At 38.0% G+C, this 14,197-nt stretch overlaps 3 protein-coding genes across 4 annotated transcripts; 1 reads left to right on the top strand and 2 right to left on the bottom strand.

Moving 5' to 3' along the window:
• The first annotated feature begins 1,639 nt into the window (after positions 1-1,639).
• Positions 1,640-4,757, top strand: LOC120000460 (senescence-associated carboxylesterase 101). Its single transcript, XM_038848550.1, has 4 exons — positions 1,640-1,855; positions 1,926-2,292; positions 2,793-3,344; positions 3,784-4,757. The coding sequence occupies exons 1-4, from the start codon at positions 1,743-1,745 to the stop codon at positions 4,600-4,602; spliced, it is 1,851 nt and encodes a 616-aa protein (XP_038704478.1). The 5' UTR covers positions 1,640-1,742; the 3' UTR covers positions 4,603-4,757.
• An 11-nt stretch (positions 4,758-4,768) lies between these two features.
• On the bottom strand, positions 4,769-7,588 carry LOC120000461 (ferredoxin-thioredoxin reductase catalytic chain, chloroplastic-like). Of its 2 annotated transcripts, XM_038848552.1 has the most exons (7): positions 7,370-7,588; positions 7,136-7,248; positions 6,285-6,334; positions 6,083-6,154; positions 5,476-5,536; positions 5,091-5,140; positions 4,769-4,910 (listed from the first exon to the last, which is right to left on the bottom strand). In XM_038848552.1, exons 1-6 carry the CDS (start codon positions 7,476-7,478, stop codon positions 5,096-5,098), a joined length of 450 nt encoding a protein of 149 aa, XP_038704480.1. In that variant the 5' UTR covers positions 7,479-7,588; the 3' UTR covers positions 4,769-4,910; positions 5,091-5,095. The 2 variants fall into 2 exon arrangements, with proteins under 2 accessions (XP_038704480.1, XP_038704479.1); XM_038848551.1 differs by lacking the exon at positions 4,769-4,910 and having other exon boundaries at positions 4,935-5,140.
• A 1,064-nt stretch (positions 7,589-8,652) lies between these two features.
• LOC119999522 (mannose-1-phosphate guanyltransferase alpha-like) lies at positions 8,653-13,817 on the bottom strand. Its single transcript, XM_038847134.1, has 15 exons — positions 13,462-13,817; positions 13,258-13,355; positions 13,069-13,169; positions 12,894-12,975; positions 12,685-12,745; positions 12,498-12,544; positions 12,281-12,373; positions 12,064-12,154; positions 11,226-11,274; positions 10,695-10,814; positions 10,463-10,610; positions 10,142-10,234; positions 9,963-10,031; positions 9,206-9,248; positions 8,653-9,084 (listed from the first exon to the last, which is right to left on the bottom strand). The coding sequence occupies exons 1-15, from the start codon at positions 13,517-13,519 to the stop codon at positions 8,984-8,986; spliced, it is 1,254 nt and encodes a 417-aa protein (XP_038703062.1). The 5' UTR covers positions 13,520-13,817; the 3' UTR covers positions 8,653-8,983.
• Positions 13,818-14,197: the final 380 nt, after the last annotated feature.

The raw sequence follows: 14,197 nt of genomic DNA, 5'->3' as shown, positions 1-14,197 counted from the left end.
AAAATTTCGTTTAAGATACTTAAGCTCTCATGGACTATCATTATATGAGCTATCGAGCATTACTGTAAAAAATAATATAAAATTAAGAGAGAATATACAATTAAGAAAGAGAAATTATTATAATAATCTTATATAATACTACAGTGGTTACCCAAAATTTCTAAATGTAGGAAATCATTGTAGCTGTTATCTAAAATAGGTAAAGGTATAGTATATTACCTAAAATTTCTAAATATAGAAAATCGCTGTAGCTATTAAAATAGGTGTAGGTAGAGTGTGATGGGAATCCTACATCGTTAAAATAGGAGTACCGACCCTAGCTTATAAGCGGTAGGTCTTCTCAACCTACCAGCCAAGGTTTTCATGAGATTCAGCCCATGGGCCTTGGTTACAGCCGGCCCGTAAGGGCGTCGGTTGGGCTTTGGTTGGCAAGGGTGGTTGATTCGTGCTGTGGGCACGTGTGGGTTTCCATCATTGGTGCTTTCATTGAGAGGTCGTGCGTCCTCGGAGAGGGCTGCCGTCCGGAAAGGGCTACCGTCTGTCGGGCGAGTGCAGCCGCCAGGCGAGCGTAGCCGCCGTGGACGTCGGCCGCCCAAGGGGGTGGTCTGATGGGAATCCCACATCGTTAAAATAGGAGTACCGACCCTAGCTTATAAGCGGTAGGTCTTCTCAACCTACCAGCCAAGGTTTTCATGAGATTCAGCCCATGGGCCTTGGTTACAGCCGGCCCGTAAGGACGTCGGTTGGGCTTTGGTTGGCAAGGGGGGTTGATTCGTGCTGTGGGCACGTGTGGGTTTCCATCAGAGTGTAGGCGATCTGACGCATAGGGAAAGAACCATGTGATCTGATAGGTAGGGAAATAATTATGTTTAAATGATATGATGTGAATACTTTTTATGAACTATTATATTAGTATTAAGTTTACTTCCATAGATTAGACCACACACGTGACACGCCACAACCATTGATCTTCATTTCCTCTCGGAGGAAGCAATCTTATTCCCTGTGACCGAAGAGTCAAATCAACATACAAAAAGCAAAAGAAAGAAACTATACTTGGGCTTCCTTTGTAGAATATATTTCCAGTGAGTCTTATTATTATATGCTGCTAATCAGACTAAGGAATTTTTCAAATTTCACCACAAAAAATATGGAATGGCATTCCACTTCACTTGTACGCTACAAGGGTATTGATCATTGTTAGAATCCCACATTGATTAGATGTGTGGATATAATACTCTTAATAAGGATAAATCCACTTCTTATTTGTTAACTAAAGCATTTTCTCAAGTTTGATGCGTTAAGCTTAACCAATTTACTGGACTTGAGAGTCAAGAGAAACAAACCCGTGTATTTACGGGAATCGAAATCCTAAAACGAACAATATAATCCAATTTACTGGACTTGAGAGTCAAGAGAAACAAACCCGTGTATTTACGGGAATCGAAATCCTAAAACGAACAATATAATTGATGTGAGGGGGGTTTGGATTTCTGACAGGTCAATATAGATGGCCAATGACTAGCCTCATATTGCCGACCTCATTCGCTGGTGTGGATTGGGATGGACCGTGGGCGTCGATTTTGCTACAGTTACTTACAATAGAAAGAACATGGGAAGTTTCTGAAGCAAAGATGGATATTGACCCATTGCCCATTGACTTCCTCCATCAATAAAAAAGAAAATAATAAGCGTTGAAGTTGAATTATTCTCAGCAGACAGCAATTCTCTAATCACTTGTGATGAGGTCTCTCACGCCAACCGGAGCCAACAAGGCAGAGAGAGTAAATCAACAACTGGGTTCTCTGTCGCTTACCGGAGATAACAGGGCATGGAGAACAAATCAACCTCCCTTGTAAGTATTTCTTCTCTGATCGACAAATGGAGTACTTCAGTGGGTCATTATTTTTCTTTTGCGATTGCAGATTTAGCAGTGGATTAGAGTTGGCAGATGTGGTGGTGAACTCTGATCTTCTTCGCCATTGTTGGGATGCAATCTGGGGTCTTCACAGAGAAATCAATTCCAATGGAGAAACAAGAATCCTACCATTTTCTTTGAAGTATGAAGTTAGTCAGCTGCCTGAATTCACCATTATAGCCTTTTCTACTTCTCCCACTTGTACCAGAGATCATCTTCATGGAGGAGAGAAGGATTTGGTTTCATCTGCAGCTCTCAAGGAGACTTTCCCTCTGTTTGAGTTCCTCCTCACCAAAGGATCGTTTTCCATTCATAAAGTTGCAATTACCCTTTTGGCTTCCCTCCATGAGGAGCTCTCTGAACTGAAAGATAAGGTATTTTACTCTCTTTCTTGCTCTGGCGATTCAGATTCGTGTTCTTGTTTCTGTATTACTATTACACATGGGTTTCAGATGAAGAAACCCTCTGTCTTTAATTAGGTTAGAATATGGTAGATTTTGAAGAAAATATCTTTAACCATAAATCTTAAACCCTAAATTTTTTTTGATGAGTGAGTAAAAAAATAATAAAAACAAAAAACAAAAAACCCTAAACACTAAATCCTAGTTCCTAATATGAAATTTGTAAAAAAAATAATTATTTAACATAGTTTTGGAAGAAAATTGAAGTTAATTATAGCTAAAAGGATTGTATCCCATGCCAACTCTTTATAATCGGCAATTTGACCAACAGTTGATCGTCATTTATTTCCTTTTGCTTGAATGGGAATCATTCATTCATAGTTATCTGATGTCAAGTAATTTACTTTTTGATGAATGGATACTCTTACTAGTGACTTGTATGGTATTAATATGGTTTTGAATTTTTAATGTAGTATGAAAATGCTGCTCCTTTAATTATCACCGGACATTCTTTGGGAGGATCAATTGCCTCACTCTTCACTCTCTGGCTGCTTGGAAGTGTCAGTCGGTCAGCCACAAAGCAACCTCTCTGCATCACATTTGGTGCACCTCTCATTGGTGATAATGGCCTTCAACAAGCCATTCTGGAGCGCTTGACATGGAACTCTTGCTTTCTACATGTGGTTGCTAACCAAGACCCAGTTCCAAGACTCTTCATTGCACCCCATATTACAGATTACAAGCCTTTTGGTACATTTCTCATGTGTTCTGATTTCGGCTCGACCTGTATAGAGGACCCTCTGGCAGTTTCAGAGTTATTGCTGGCGACGGGATCAGGAAGTGGAGTAAATCAAGTTATTCCTGGTCCAGGAGAATGGCGAATAGGCGACTATGGGAGCGTTGTGGAGCATCTAAAGTCGAGAATGTGGCTCAAGGGGATCTCACAGCTCGATGAAGCGACAATGACTTCGCTTCGAGCTGCAATAATCTTACAACTAGATGCAATTGGAATTAGGGGAAGTCAGGTAACTAAATTTGTTTGGCTACTGTTTATGTTTTGTCGTTTTTTAGTAATTGAGGAATCACCCAGCTCAACATTCTAGACTTTAGACGCTCCACAACGCACTTGTCAGAACAACCCGCATCTGTGTAAACCTCAGGGTGTCGGAACAATGCACACCATGCTGACGACAGGTAAGACTGGGCCAAAGGCTCATGTAGGTAGAGACATAGAAGTGGGACAAACCCACGAAACCATAATTCCACAAGAAAACATCCTAGGTGGTTGGTTCTAACTCCCGACCCCGGCACCGCATGTCCCAAGTCCAAAGAGATGACTAACTAGGCTATCATCAAGTGGTTTATCTTTTGTAGTTATGTTAACTCCTAAAGATTATGTCTAATATGGTTATGGTGCCGACACTGATTTTGATTGTATCATTTTGGAATTCTTTGCATTTGCAGCAAACAAGTGCAGTCAACACTTTGATAGAGAAAATGGAAAAATGGGAGGAGGCTTCTGCGCGCGAGAAAAGGTTTCTTGATCCCACCAAGAAACTGAATGAAGTGAAGATAACAATGGCACTCCTAGAATGGTACAAGAAGAAGTCAAAGGATAACAATGTAGGCTATTATGACAGTTACAAGAACAGGGGAAGTAGAGCTGATTGGGATGTTGCTAGGCGGAAGAGAGTTCTCACAAACTACTGGAAGAAGAAGGTTGAAGAAGCCGAAAAACGGCCTCAAAAGGAAGGGTCATCACTTCGGAAACGATGGCTCTTTGCAGGAACAAATTACAGAAGGATGGTTGAACCTCTTGACATAGCTGAGTATTATGGAGAGAAAGGACAAAAGGACTACAAAACTAAAGCAAGATCAAGACATTATATTCTGTTAGCAAAATGGCTGGAGGAGGAAGCCAATAAACCTGAAGACTCCCCAAATCTTGTTAAGAAACAGAATGTGGAAGCCATTCTAACGGAGGATTCTTGCTTTTGGGCCAATGTGGAGGAGGCTATCATTTCATGTAGGTTGTTGAAAGATGAGGAAACCAGTGATTTGGCTAAAGAATTGTCAAGAGAGAGTCTGATTGAGTTTGAGAAATACGTAATGAAATTAATCAAGAACTACGATGTATCTCCCGAGATCTTCTTGAGTAAGAGCACTTTTATGCAATGGTGGAAAGAATACGAGGGGCTTACGATGAGAACTTCATATGATTTACCACTCACTGACTTCATGAAAACTGGTAAGTTTAAGGAATATTCAAGTGGTTGCTTATAGCTCTCTAGTAAAAACACTCATGATTCATGAATGTATTTTTGAGAAAAAAGGAAAGGGAAGGAACAGTTGTGTATTCACTTAGGTTGTGGTGAATGCCTTTGAACTATATATAATTGGTTCCTCTATATAATTCATCAGTATAGATTGGATGTGTCCATGAATTACCTTTATCCCTGTTTCACTCTGATCATCAATTAGGCTGAATCCAGTGTTTTTGAACGCTTTGATGCTTGATTTTGGCATTTGGTGTGAAATTCGTGCAAAGACAATGTTCTCCAAGCCACACATAGAGCTGTAGATAGAATCATCTACAAAAGAAAAGTCTAGATAAATAAACTGAAAGCAGCGATGCGAAAATGGTTTTTATTTGTATACAACAGAGTGTAAGTGGAAAACCAGATTAGCTTACGAATATGTATACAAAATAATGCATACCATAGTCAAAATACAAAACTATAAACTGTTTTACAAGTAATCTCAAGACATACTAAAGTTACATATTCGCCGTTGCCTCCTTGATTTCTTCCAATGAAACGGTCTGCATAGAAGAACGACTCATGTAAATTAAAGTCGAAAAGAAACTTCTAATGGTAAGTGGTACAAAGTAAAAAACATGCCATATCGCAGATATTGGCAACAAGGCTAATAGACCATGAATAACTTTGATATTAGCCAAAAAAAAAGAGTAATAACATTGATATAGTTTGGTTTGTCATACTTTTCTTTTCTTCTAGCACTAAAAACAAATTACATCATATAAAGATACTGGTCTCTCTCTCTCTGTCAGATTGCAAGCCTATGGCCTTTGGGTGTGTGTCATTAGTAATTGTGTGCTCATTGAGGTGTGATTCACATGCAAAATCATAAAATCACCTGATCTTTTCCAGCAAAATCATTTTCTGGAGTAAGGAAGAGCATGCAGTGGCACTCTTTCCTGTCAAGGCAACTCACCGTTCAGCTGAGGAGCAGATTCACAAAAAGAAACTGACCCAAGGAAAACAACTTCTTCAAGAAAATTGAAGAACTCAGACCCAAAATTGCAAAGGTCATCCTTCAGTTCAAGGGGAATGACAGAAAAAATAAAAGTAAAAATTAAAGGTTCCAAGCAATCCAGTAGCAGCTTTCAATATCAAAGCAAGACGACTCTTAAATTTTCTTGAAGAATATAGGCAACAGAAACCAGTCTGATATAGAAATACAGGCTACATTCCTCTGACCATAGCAATTTATACCAACGAGTTTTATTTGTTTGACTCTGAAAAATGTCAAAATTGCTCCTATTCGAAAATGGAAGCACAAGCACCCTGTATGGGTTTGAACTGTCGACAAGTATGGTTATATGGGCACCACAGCAAAAGGCTCTCTTCGTACCATCGAACCCATAAGACTTCAATATTCCAGAATCATGGAAAAAGACTCTTCATAAATCCAAACAATCTGGTTAGAGATAATTCATTTTATTCGAAAGACATTTATTTACCTCTCTCGCATCGGGACGCAGGGACAGTTCCAAAATCCCTGTCCTGCCTCAGCAGGTTTGTCATCATAATGCCTGACAAAACCAATACAGATCCAAAATTAGAAATATGTGGGGGAAGATTGGAAGAAAAAGTAAAATTTAATCCTGAGGATTCTAATGACTATACTGGGCGAACGAGGGAAATCAAGGTATGTGAAATTACCTACAAGGGCAAAGTGGTGCACCTAAAGTATCTTTATGATCTGCCAAGCCCTATTTACATTCCACAACCACGTTAGAATATGACAAAATGAATCACATCACATCAAAGCAAATAAATGAATATGGCATGCTTGGAGTGTTAAAAGTAATGTTAAATATTTTTGGAAAATAATGTATATATTTTGGTTCAACGAGAAATTGAACTAATGAAAAAAGAGCATAGTGAACTTAAAAGAGAGTATAATCTGTAAGAATCTCCTACTTAAGCATGTATGCATGTAATCACAATTCCAAATCACAGAAAACAAACCAGGTTTTGAAACATCCTAGAAATATGTGCTTTCTCGTGTACTTTGTTCTTTCCCTACTTCAATGCCATTACCACACATATTCTATTTAAGGGAGTGCTGTTCTCCCAGGTTGGATCACCTAGGAAAAACCATCACCCCCAGACAACTAGCACCATTTTATCCAAATGTGCCAGGCAAAAACCCAAGACCTCCAAGTTCCTGGATGGTCCAGTCCTAGAACCAGCCACACCTTTTCATTCCAGCAATCCATAACAAATATAAAGGTAAAATAATTTCACACTTCAAGGAGGCACTAGGCTGCCTTCTCATTAGCAACTGCAATTCATGAAGACAAATATTAAGGTGAAAATGAAATCTCAATTGGTTCTCTCATTGCCCCAAAATTCTGCTTTCTCCATACATGCCTTAAAGAATCCATCGAACGAACCTACCTATCTTGAATCCTTTGATCACGAATAATTCCCATGCAAAATTTCCAATAAACAAATTTCAATAATGGCTGAGGAATGAAATCCGAAATTCGACAACACTCATAAATTACCTTGATAACCACAGAAGTGACTCCCTTATCCACACAGAAGTACGTCCCGGACTTGCGTGCATATTGCTCCGAGAACTTCCTCATAATTTCAACCGATTTCTCCGACGGTTCCGCTGTAGAAAGAAAAACAAAAACAATCTACACATTACTTGAACAGAACTTTCAAAATTAACTTACGAGGATTTGAAATGAGAAGAGAAATGGAGTGCATTCGATTCAATGATTGAGGGATACCGTTGGCACGAACAACGAGGCGGTGAAGAGAAGTTCGGGGAGCGCACACGAATCCGGCCGAAGCGATTGCACCGCCGAAGGCACAGCTACCCGCCTGAGAAAGAGCCATCCTACGATTTCTTCAACTACAATCTCAATGTCTATACTCTGCAGGAGACAAATCGCCTACTCCGTTTGCTTTGGTCTCGCTTTTGAAATATTTTCCAATTTTTGGACTGAAATTAGGATTATTTCGGATTTTATTTTCGATATTTTTATTTTTAGGATTAGTTCGGATTTTATTTTGGATAATTTTGATATTTATTTGTGGGCCTGAACCTCCCAGCTACTATTCGTAGTAAAATGGTTAGCTTTGGTTTTGATATTTATTTGTGGGCCTAAACCATTTTGTTTACAAAGAGAATTTGTATAGGAGATGATAGAAAGTTAAGATGAAGCCGGAAGACCTAGAAAAACATGAGTTGAAGTAGTTAAAAAAAATTAATTTAACAAGAACTTATGAAATCATGATCATAAATAAAAATGAATGAGAAAACGAATATGCTTTGTGAATTCTCCTTGATTTTCTCGTTAAATCATGTAACAGACCAAAATTTTGGGATAAATACTTTTGGGATACACCTATTTGACCACTCATCAAGTTTCTATTGATTTTCTTGTAAAATTATGTAACCGGCTAAATTTTTGGGATAAAAACTTTTGGAATACAGCTATTTGACCACTAGTCATGTTTACCTTGTCATAAGGGTTGCCTGCTAGGCCGAAGGTGATTGGCTGAGTGATGTCATATCAGCCTAATGACATATGAATATGAGAGGCAACTCATTTTGGGGCAACCCTAGCTTCCTTCCTCTCATTTGGTTCTTTACTGTCTCATGAACACTTACTTGAACATATGAGTGTCAGTGTCGAACTCCGGCCACCAATCCTTGACCCTTACCAACTAAACTAGATGGTTACTTGGGTACTCAGCCTCTCAAACCAAAAAGATTATAAGTTCAAATGGAGGACACGTGATAATTTTTCTAAAATAAAACCATAAGAGGGCGGGTAGAAATACCCTTAAATAGCCCACTCAATATTTCATCCGTGGACGTCATTAAGTAGCTCACTCAAGTAATTTCTATAAATAGAAATAAATGTCAAAAATGAATATACTAATGGATTTACGTTAATTTTCTCACAATTTAGATAGCCGACCCAACCCCAAACTTTTCGGATGATGATGATGCCAATTCGAACTAACTACATACAAAATAGAGTAACAAACATAATCACAGGGCTTTTGTTTCTTATTTGAAACAACATGACTTTTCTTTCTTATTTGAAAGAAATCAGGGTGTACAAAATATTGGAGGTAGCACAACTCAAACAAGACCAAGCCAAGCAGAATTCCTAGCTCAAAAACTTTTGACTCATCTGTGTACAAAACAATATCTCACGGCAGAAAGTCTGTTTCTCATTTGTTCTATGTTTTCACTTTCTAACAAGGGTTTGCAGTGAATTGGAACCCAATTTCAAGTCACAAGCCTTCCTAATGTATAATGACTAATATTTTTTTTTCCCGGAAAAGAAAAAAGAACTCAGCAAAGAGGTCTAGTCAAATCTGTCAAGTCAGAGGATGATCTCGTCTTGTACACTAACATTAAGGGTCTTATTTGGAAGGATAATGCTATTGGTCACGACGACTTCATCCTCCACGGTTACAGCTTCACCTGCACAAGGAATAAAAGAATCAGAAGTTGCTCAAGTGCATAGGATAATCATATTTGCCATAAATGATATAAAGAGATAGCAGAGGCAAATGAGGGCGAGAGCAAGGGCACTGGCAGGTACCAAGGATTGTAACCCCGAGTTTTGAGTTGTAATCTCCGTCTGCCTGAACAAGTCAAAGTAACTCCAAATCAGCCGTGATAATCAAAAAAAATCTGCCTTGATTTAATGAGACAAATAGAATCCCAACTATTTGCCCACAATCCCAATTTACTGAAAACTTTAGCGGTTAGTGTTGCCAGATATTTTGAGAATGTCATAACCATTATGGTTGCTAGTGATACATATATATGCAGATGCACTAGAAATAGCAATCTGATTTCTATTTCTTGACTACCCCCATTATCGTTTCCTTCTAATCATCCAACGTTTACTGCTATACTTTAATTTATTGTTTTGTTTATCATATTGATAATGGGATCTATCAAACCAATGGAAGACTATTACAGGAATATGAAAAAGTAAAGCACCCAAACCAATCTTTTCTGTAAAACAGAAAATACTGAATGATACATCAGTCAAATCTAACCCATGGTTTCCTTCAAGAAATTTTGTTTGTTTTCAGATAGGAAAGCAAAGTTTCCAGTTATTTTCAACAGATATCTTTACATTTGACAAGTATACGAAAAACCTAGGTTTCAAAAAACTAAGTACAAAAGGCTGAGCACAAATTTTGATGGATATGAAACCAGTAACAGAGGCTCGTTCCACACTAGTTTCATTTAAAAAAGATGCTTATGTGAAAATACGTATAGTGGCAGACGGTAACATGTATTATACTTTTCTCAAAATAGAATAAATGTTAAATCATTGAACTTACCTGAACACGCGCCCATTTTCCCAGAGATGATTTCCATCCAACAATGGAATGTAACACAACAGCATTCTCCTGTCAGCAGACGGTAACATGTGTTATACTCTTTTCAAAATAGAATAGATTATCATCACCTTAACAATTAAAATTCGCATCCATACTTCACTAGTATCACTTCCCCATACCTTAATTTCGACATCATCTAAGACAATGGAACTTATAAGCCTCGCACCTGCACCTACACGAACATTTGCTGAGATAGAGACATTGGGGCCAATCTGTTAAGACAAGAAACTCTTGTCTTAGAAGAAACAATACAGGGGGATCCAACCATCCAGTCAAACATTGACAGGAGAAGAATTGAATATGATTAAGGACTAGCAGGCGCTGGGCCTCATCTCTCTCATCAGTCAATACTTGTTCAACATGATTTAAATACCAAATACTGCCCCGAATACCACTATGCCCACAGCCTTTATTCGCTAAAGAATATGCAACGGAAATACCTTTGCAGTTGGATGCACTTTTGCTGATGGATGAACATAAACATCACCAATAATCTTAGCGCTCTTATTTCCATCTCCATTAGCCAAAAGATGGGGGGAGATGGACCGAAATTGAGCTAAGTACAGAGCAGAGCATTTTAAAGACATCCTACAACATTGAACACAGATTTAGATGGTAAATGGTGGTTCAAGGCCACAGAAAATAGAAGAAACATTGAGCAATTTACTTTACCCTGGTGTCTTTATCTGTTCCCAAAAGTTCATGGTCTCATATGTATAAAACTGCTTCTTTCCAGCAAGAGGAGACAAGATATCTTGATCCAAGCGTACAAAATCTGAAGGAATGGTGGTCCTGTAGAAAGATGATGTCAGCATAAGGATTGAACTCCGACTGCAGAAAATCAATCAATCAAGAACAGAGCATTGCACTTGTAATCCATATGTGAGTGAATTGCAAGTAAACATAAGACTGTATCACTATGTTAGCAAGACTAGTAAAACAAATTGTCCTGATATTCTGAAATGACACATGGACATTTCAAAAAATCGACCACTGGTATTCTTGTATTTTACTTTTGTACCTTAAAGTACTTCTTTTACATATTCAAACAAGATAAAAATTAAAAAATGGAATCACTGATGTGAATTCAATTAACTCATGTCTGCTTCTCTCACTTGTTTTGTGCCTATCTAGAAAAAAAAAAGGGACGGAATGACGGAAACAATTATTTTTAAAAAATGGAATTATCAATGAGAGGTCAACCTTGTTGAAGACTGAAGAGCTGCAGTACTAGATACATGGTGAAAATTTGCTGCAATTAACAGAATACACATCAGGAATGAAAATACTCAAGAAACTCTGCATACAGCACATTACATGTCATGATCAAGTTGTCATAAATTGAAGACTAAAATAATACAAGTGCTACATACAATGAAGCAGATCTAAAGAAATTATTTTCCAATTACTATCATGTCCAATATTTTTAGCACAAACCATTAAATTTTCTAGCTAAGTTTAATGCCCAATTACCCAAACACTAATATGTTCAATTCGGGAAGTGGTCAAGCTCCTCACCATCTTGCCAAAGAGCAGAGAATTCGAATCCCTATCACATTTTGAGAAGTAGTTTTGCAAGATTTCTGAAATAAGTTTAATGCCCAATTGCCCAAACACTAATATGTTCAATTCAGGAAGTGGTCAAGCTCCTCACCATCTTGCCAAAGAGCAGAGGATTCGAATCCCTATCACATTTTGAGAAGTACTTTTGCAAGATTTCTGAAAAAGCTAGGTCACTAAGAATATTATGCTTCAGCTTGAGAGGCTATTAAATGGGTGATAGATGGTACAGACTACAGGGATCCATTAGTACATATGACTGACAAAGGCAAGGTTGCCCATTTGAGGACTGGAGATCAAGTTTCCCCAAATCACTTTTCTTTTTTTTTTTTCTTGACCTCAAACTCTATTTCCTCTTCCATTTAGTCATATTTTCAAATAGCAAGTCTAACCAAATTTTATTACATGTATGCGACGATAGAATCTCTAGTTTCCAGGAGCTCCAATGGCTAATTGCGGCCTATAACAATAAGAAACTAACCTCTGTCTTCCCGATGAGTGGAAACATCCTGAATTGCACGAAAGATATCCGGGGTAAAGATGTAAACACCACAGTTTATCAAATCACTCACCTGCGAATAATGAATATAAGAAACCATAAACAAACACGATGATTACAAAGAAACGCAATATAAAAATCCCAACAAATATTATTCATAATTCACAATATATTGAACAAAATCTTTTCAAGCACTTACAAAAGTCTCAGGCTTCTCCGTGTAATGCAACAGTTCTTTGGTGATTGGGTCAGCAACCAACTCTCCGAACTGGTTGGCTGATTCAGCAGAAACCTGCACAAGATGTGACATGTCCATGGAAGACCATGGTGAGGAACATAACTTACCCAGAAGTGCATTTTTACATGATTATTTAATGAGACTGTATAGCAGTATGTGAATGCAAGTATGCAACAACCTTTATCACTAATAATGTGCCCATCCCACCGTACCTTTTATGCGCATCTGCAAGGAATGAACATAGAAGTGCAATGGTTAAGGTTCCACACTCTAAAATACATAAATCATTTATCCAATTATTGAAATACCACAATAACAAATCAAAGGATGCTAAACCAATATCACAAACTACTAAAACAAGTTACCAAGCATTTCTGGGAGTGGAAAATTGCAGCAGACATCGCAATTCAGCACAAAAATGTGGGACTGCCCAAAAGTGAACATAAGTGTAATGAAAAATGATATACAAAAGCTTCTTTAATGAAAGCACAATTTGTGAAAGGAGCAAATGTGGTGCATATATATGGTGTTTGTATGCACTATATATATGCATAAAATGGTACAGAGCACAAACCGGGTTGTCCTCCATGATCAAATCTCTGAAGTAATAAAGCCCACCAGCCGAACCATGTGGTTTACCGTCCTCTTTCAAGTATCTAGATCAAAAATAGATAAAAAAATTACATTGAGTAAACTGTTGAAGTTGGCAACCACAACAGAAAGGACCAGATATCACTGCAAGTAGCCACCTTACTGGTACTCTAAGCTCATTAGAGATAGAAGAGACATATAACGCAAATTCCCGTTCCTCATAAAATCCAATCAGAAAAATTTGAGCCAAATTCGGTATCTACAAATTAAAAAAAGAAGATGATTTAAATCATATCTATCTGTTCTTTACGGATACACAAAAGCAATAGGAAGCAAAAGAAGCTCACTCTTGTACAAGCAGAGATGGGATGGTGAACCATAGGCTGCCCAGCCAATGGAAACAGGGGTTCTGGAGTATTGAAAGAAAGAGGCCGAAATCGCGTCCCTTCAAAATCAACAAGAAAAGAAAGAGCAAATGCGTGAATTTCCAATTGCCAATATGAATATTAACTAAGATGGAGAACAAGAAATTGAAGTGCAAAAAGCAGTACCTTTGGTTGGACCACCCACCATGATAACAGCGACGACCTTCTCCTCCGAGCTCTCCATCTCCAAAAGCTCAGATCTTGAGCTCAACAACCTCCTCTTCAGCTTCAACACATATGCTATTTGTTCTAATTATTTACTTGATTACAGGGTAAGAAAAGTGGTTTCGGCGTCAGAGTGAAGAAGACGTTAGTTAGGTTCAGATCTGGGCGTAACTAGCGATGTTGCAGGACTGAAACTGAGAGTTTAAACTTTGATTAGAATCTTGGGAAAACACTCCAAATATTTTATTTTTTTTATTAGGATTTAAGAGTTGTGATTTAGGTTTCAGGATTTAGACTATAATATAATTTTTAGATTTAGGGTAAAAATTTTGTCCCATGGAGTATAGACTTGACGCCTGACGGATTGTATTCGGGTAATTTCAATCTTGAGAGTTTAGATAAATAGTACATTTAATGATTTGTCTTCTCCCCTTTAATTGTTTTAAAATCCTTAATTATTTTACAAAACTAGGCAAACCAAATGGGCCGGCACATTTGGGCCCGACACGACATATTTATTTGGAAAACTTTAGTCACACCCCACTTTTTACTAAGGACACCCCGTCAACTCAGTTTTACAAGGGATGGTCAACTCAAATTGGGGTGTCTTTAGTAAAAGGTGGGGTGTGACTAAAGTTTTCCTATTTACTTTCCAGGGTTGGGTCGGAAATTCAAACCCAGCCCGCGAAGAGGTGTT

Source organism: Tripterygium wilfordii, chromosome 6 (assembly GCF_013401445.1).
Source record: "Tripterygium wilfordii isolate XIE 37 chromosome 6, ASM1340144v1, whole genome shotgun sequence".
Taxonomy (NCBI): Eukaryota; Viridiplantae; Streptophyta; class Magnoliopsida; order Celastrales; family Celastraceae; genus Tripterygium; species Tripterygium wilfordii.
The sequence above is the reverse complement of the archived record's forward strand: the minus strand, read 5'-3'. Positions and strand labels throughout refer to the sequence as shown.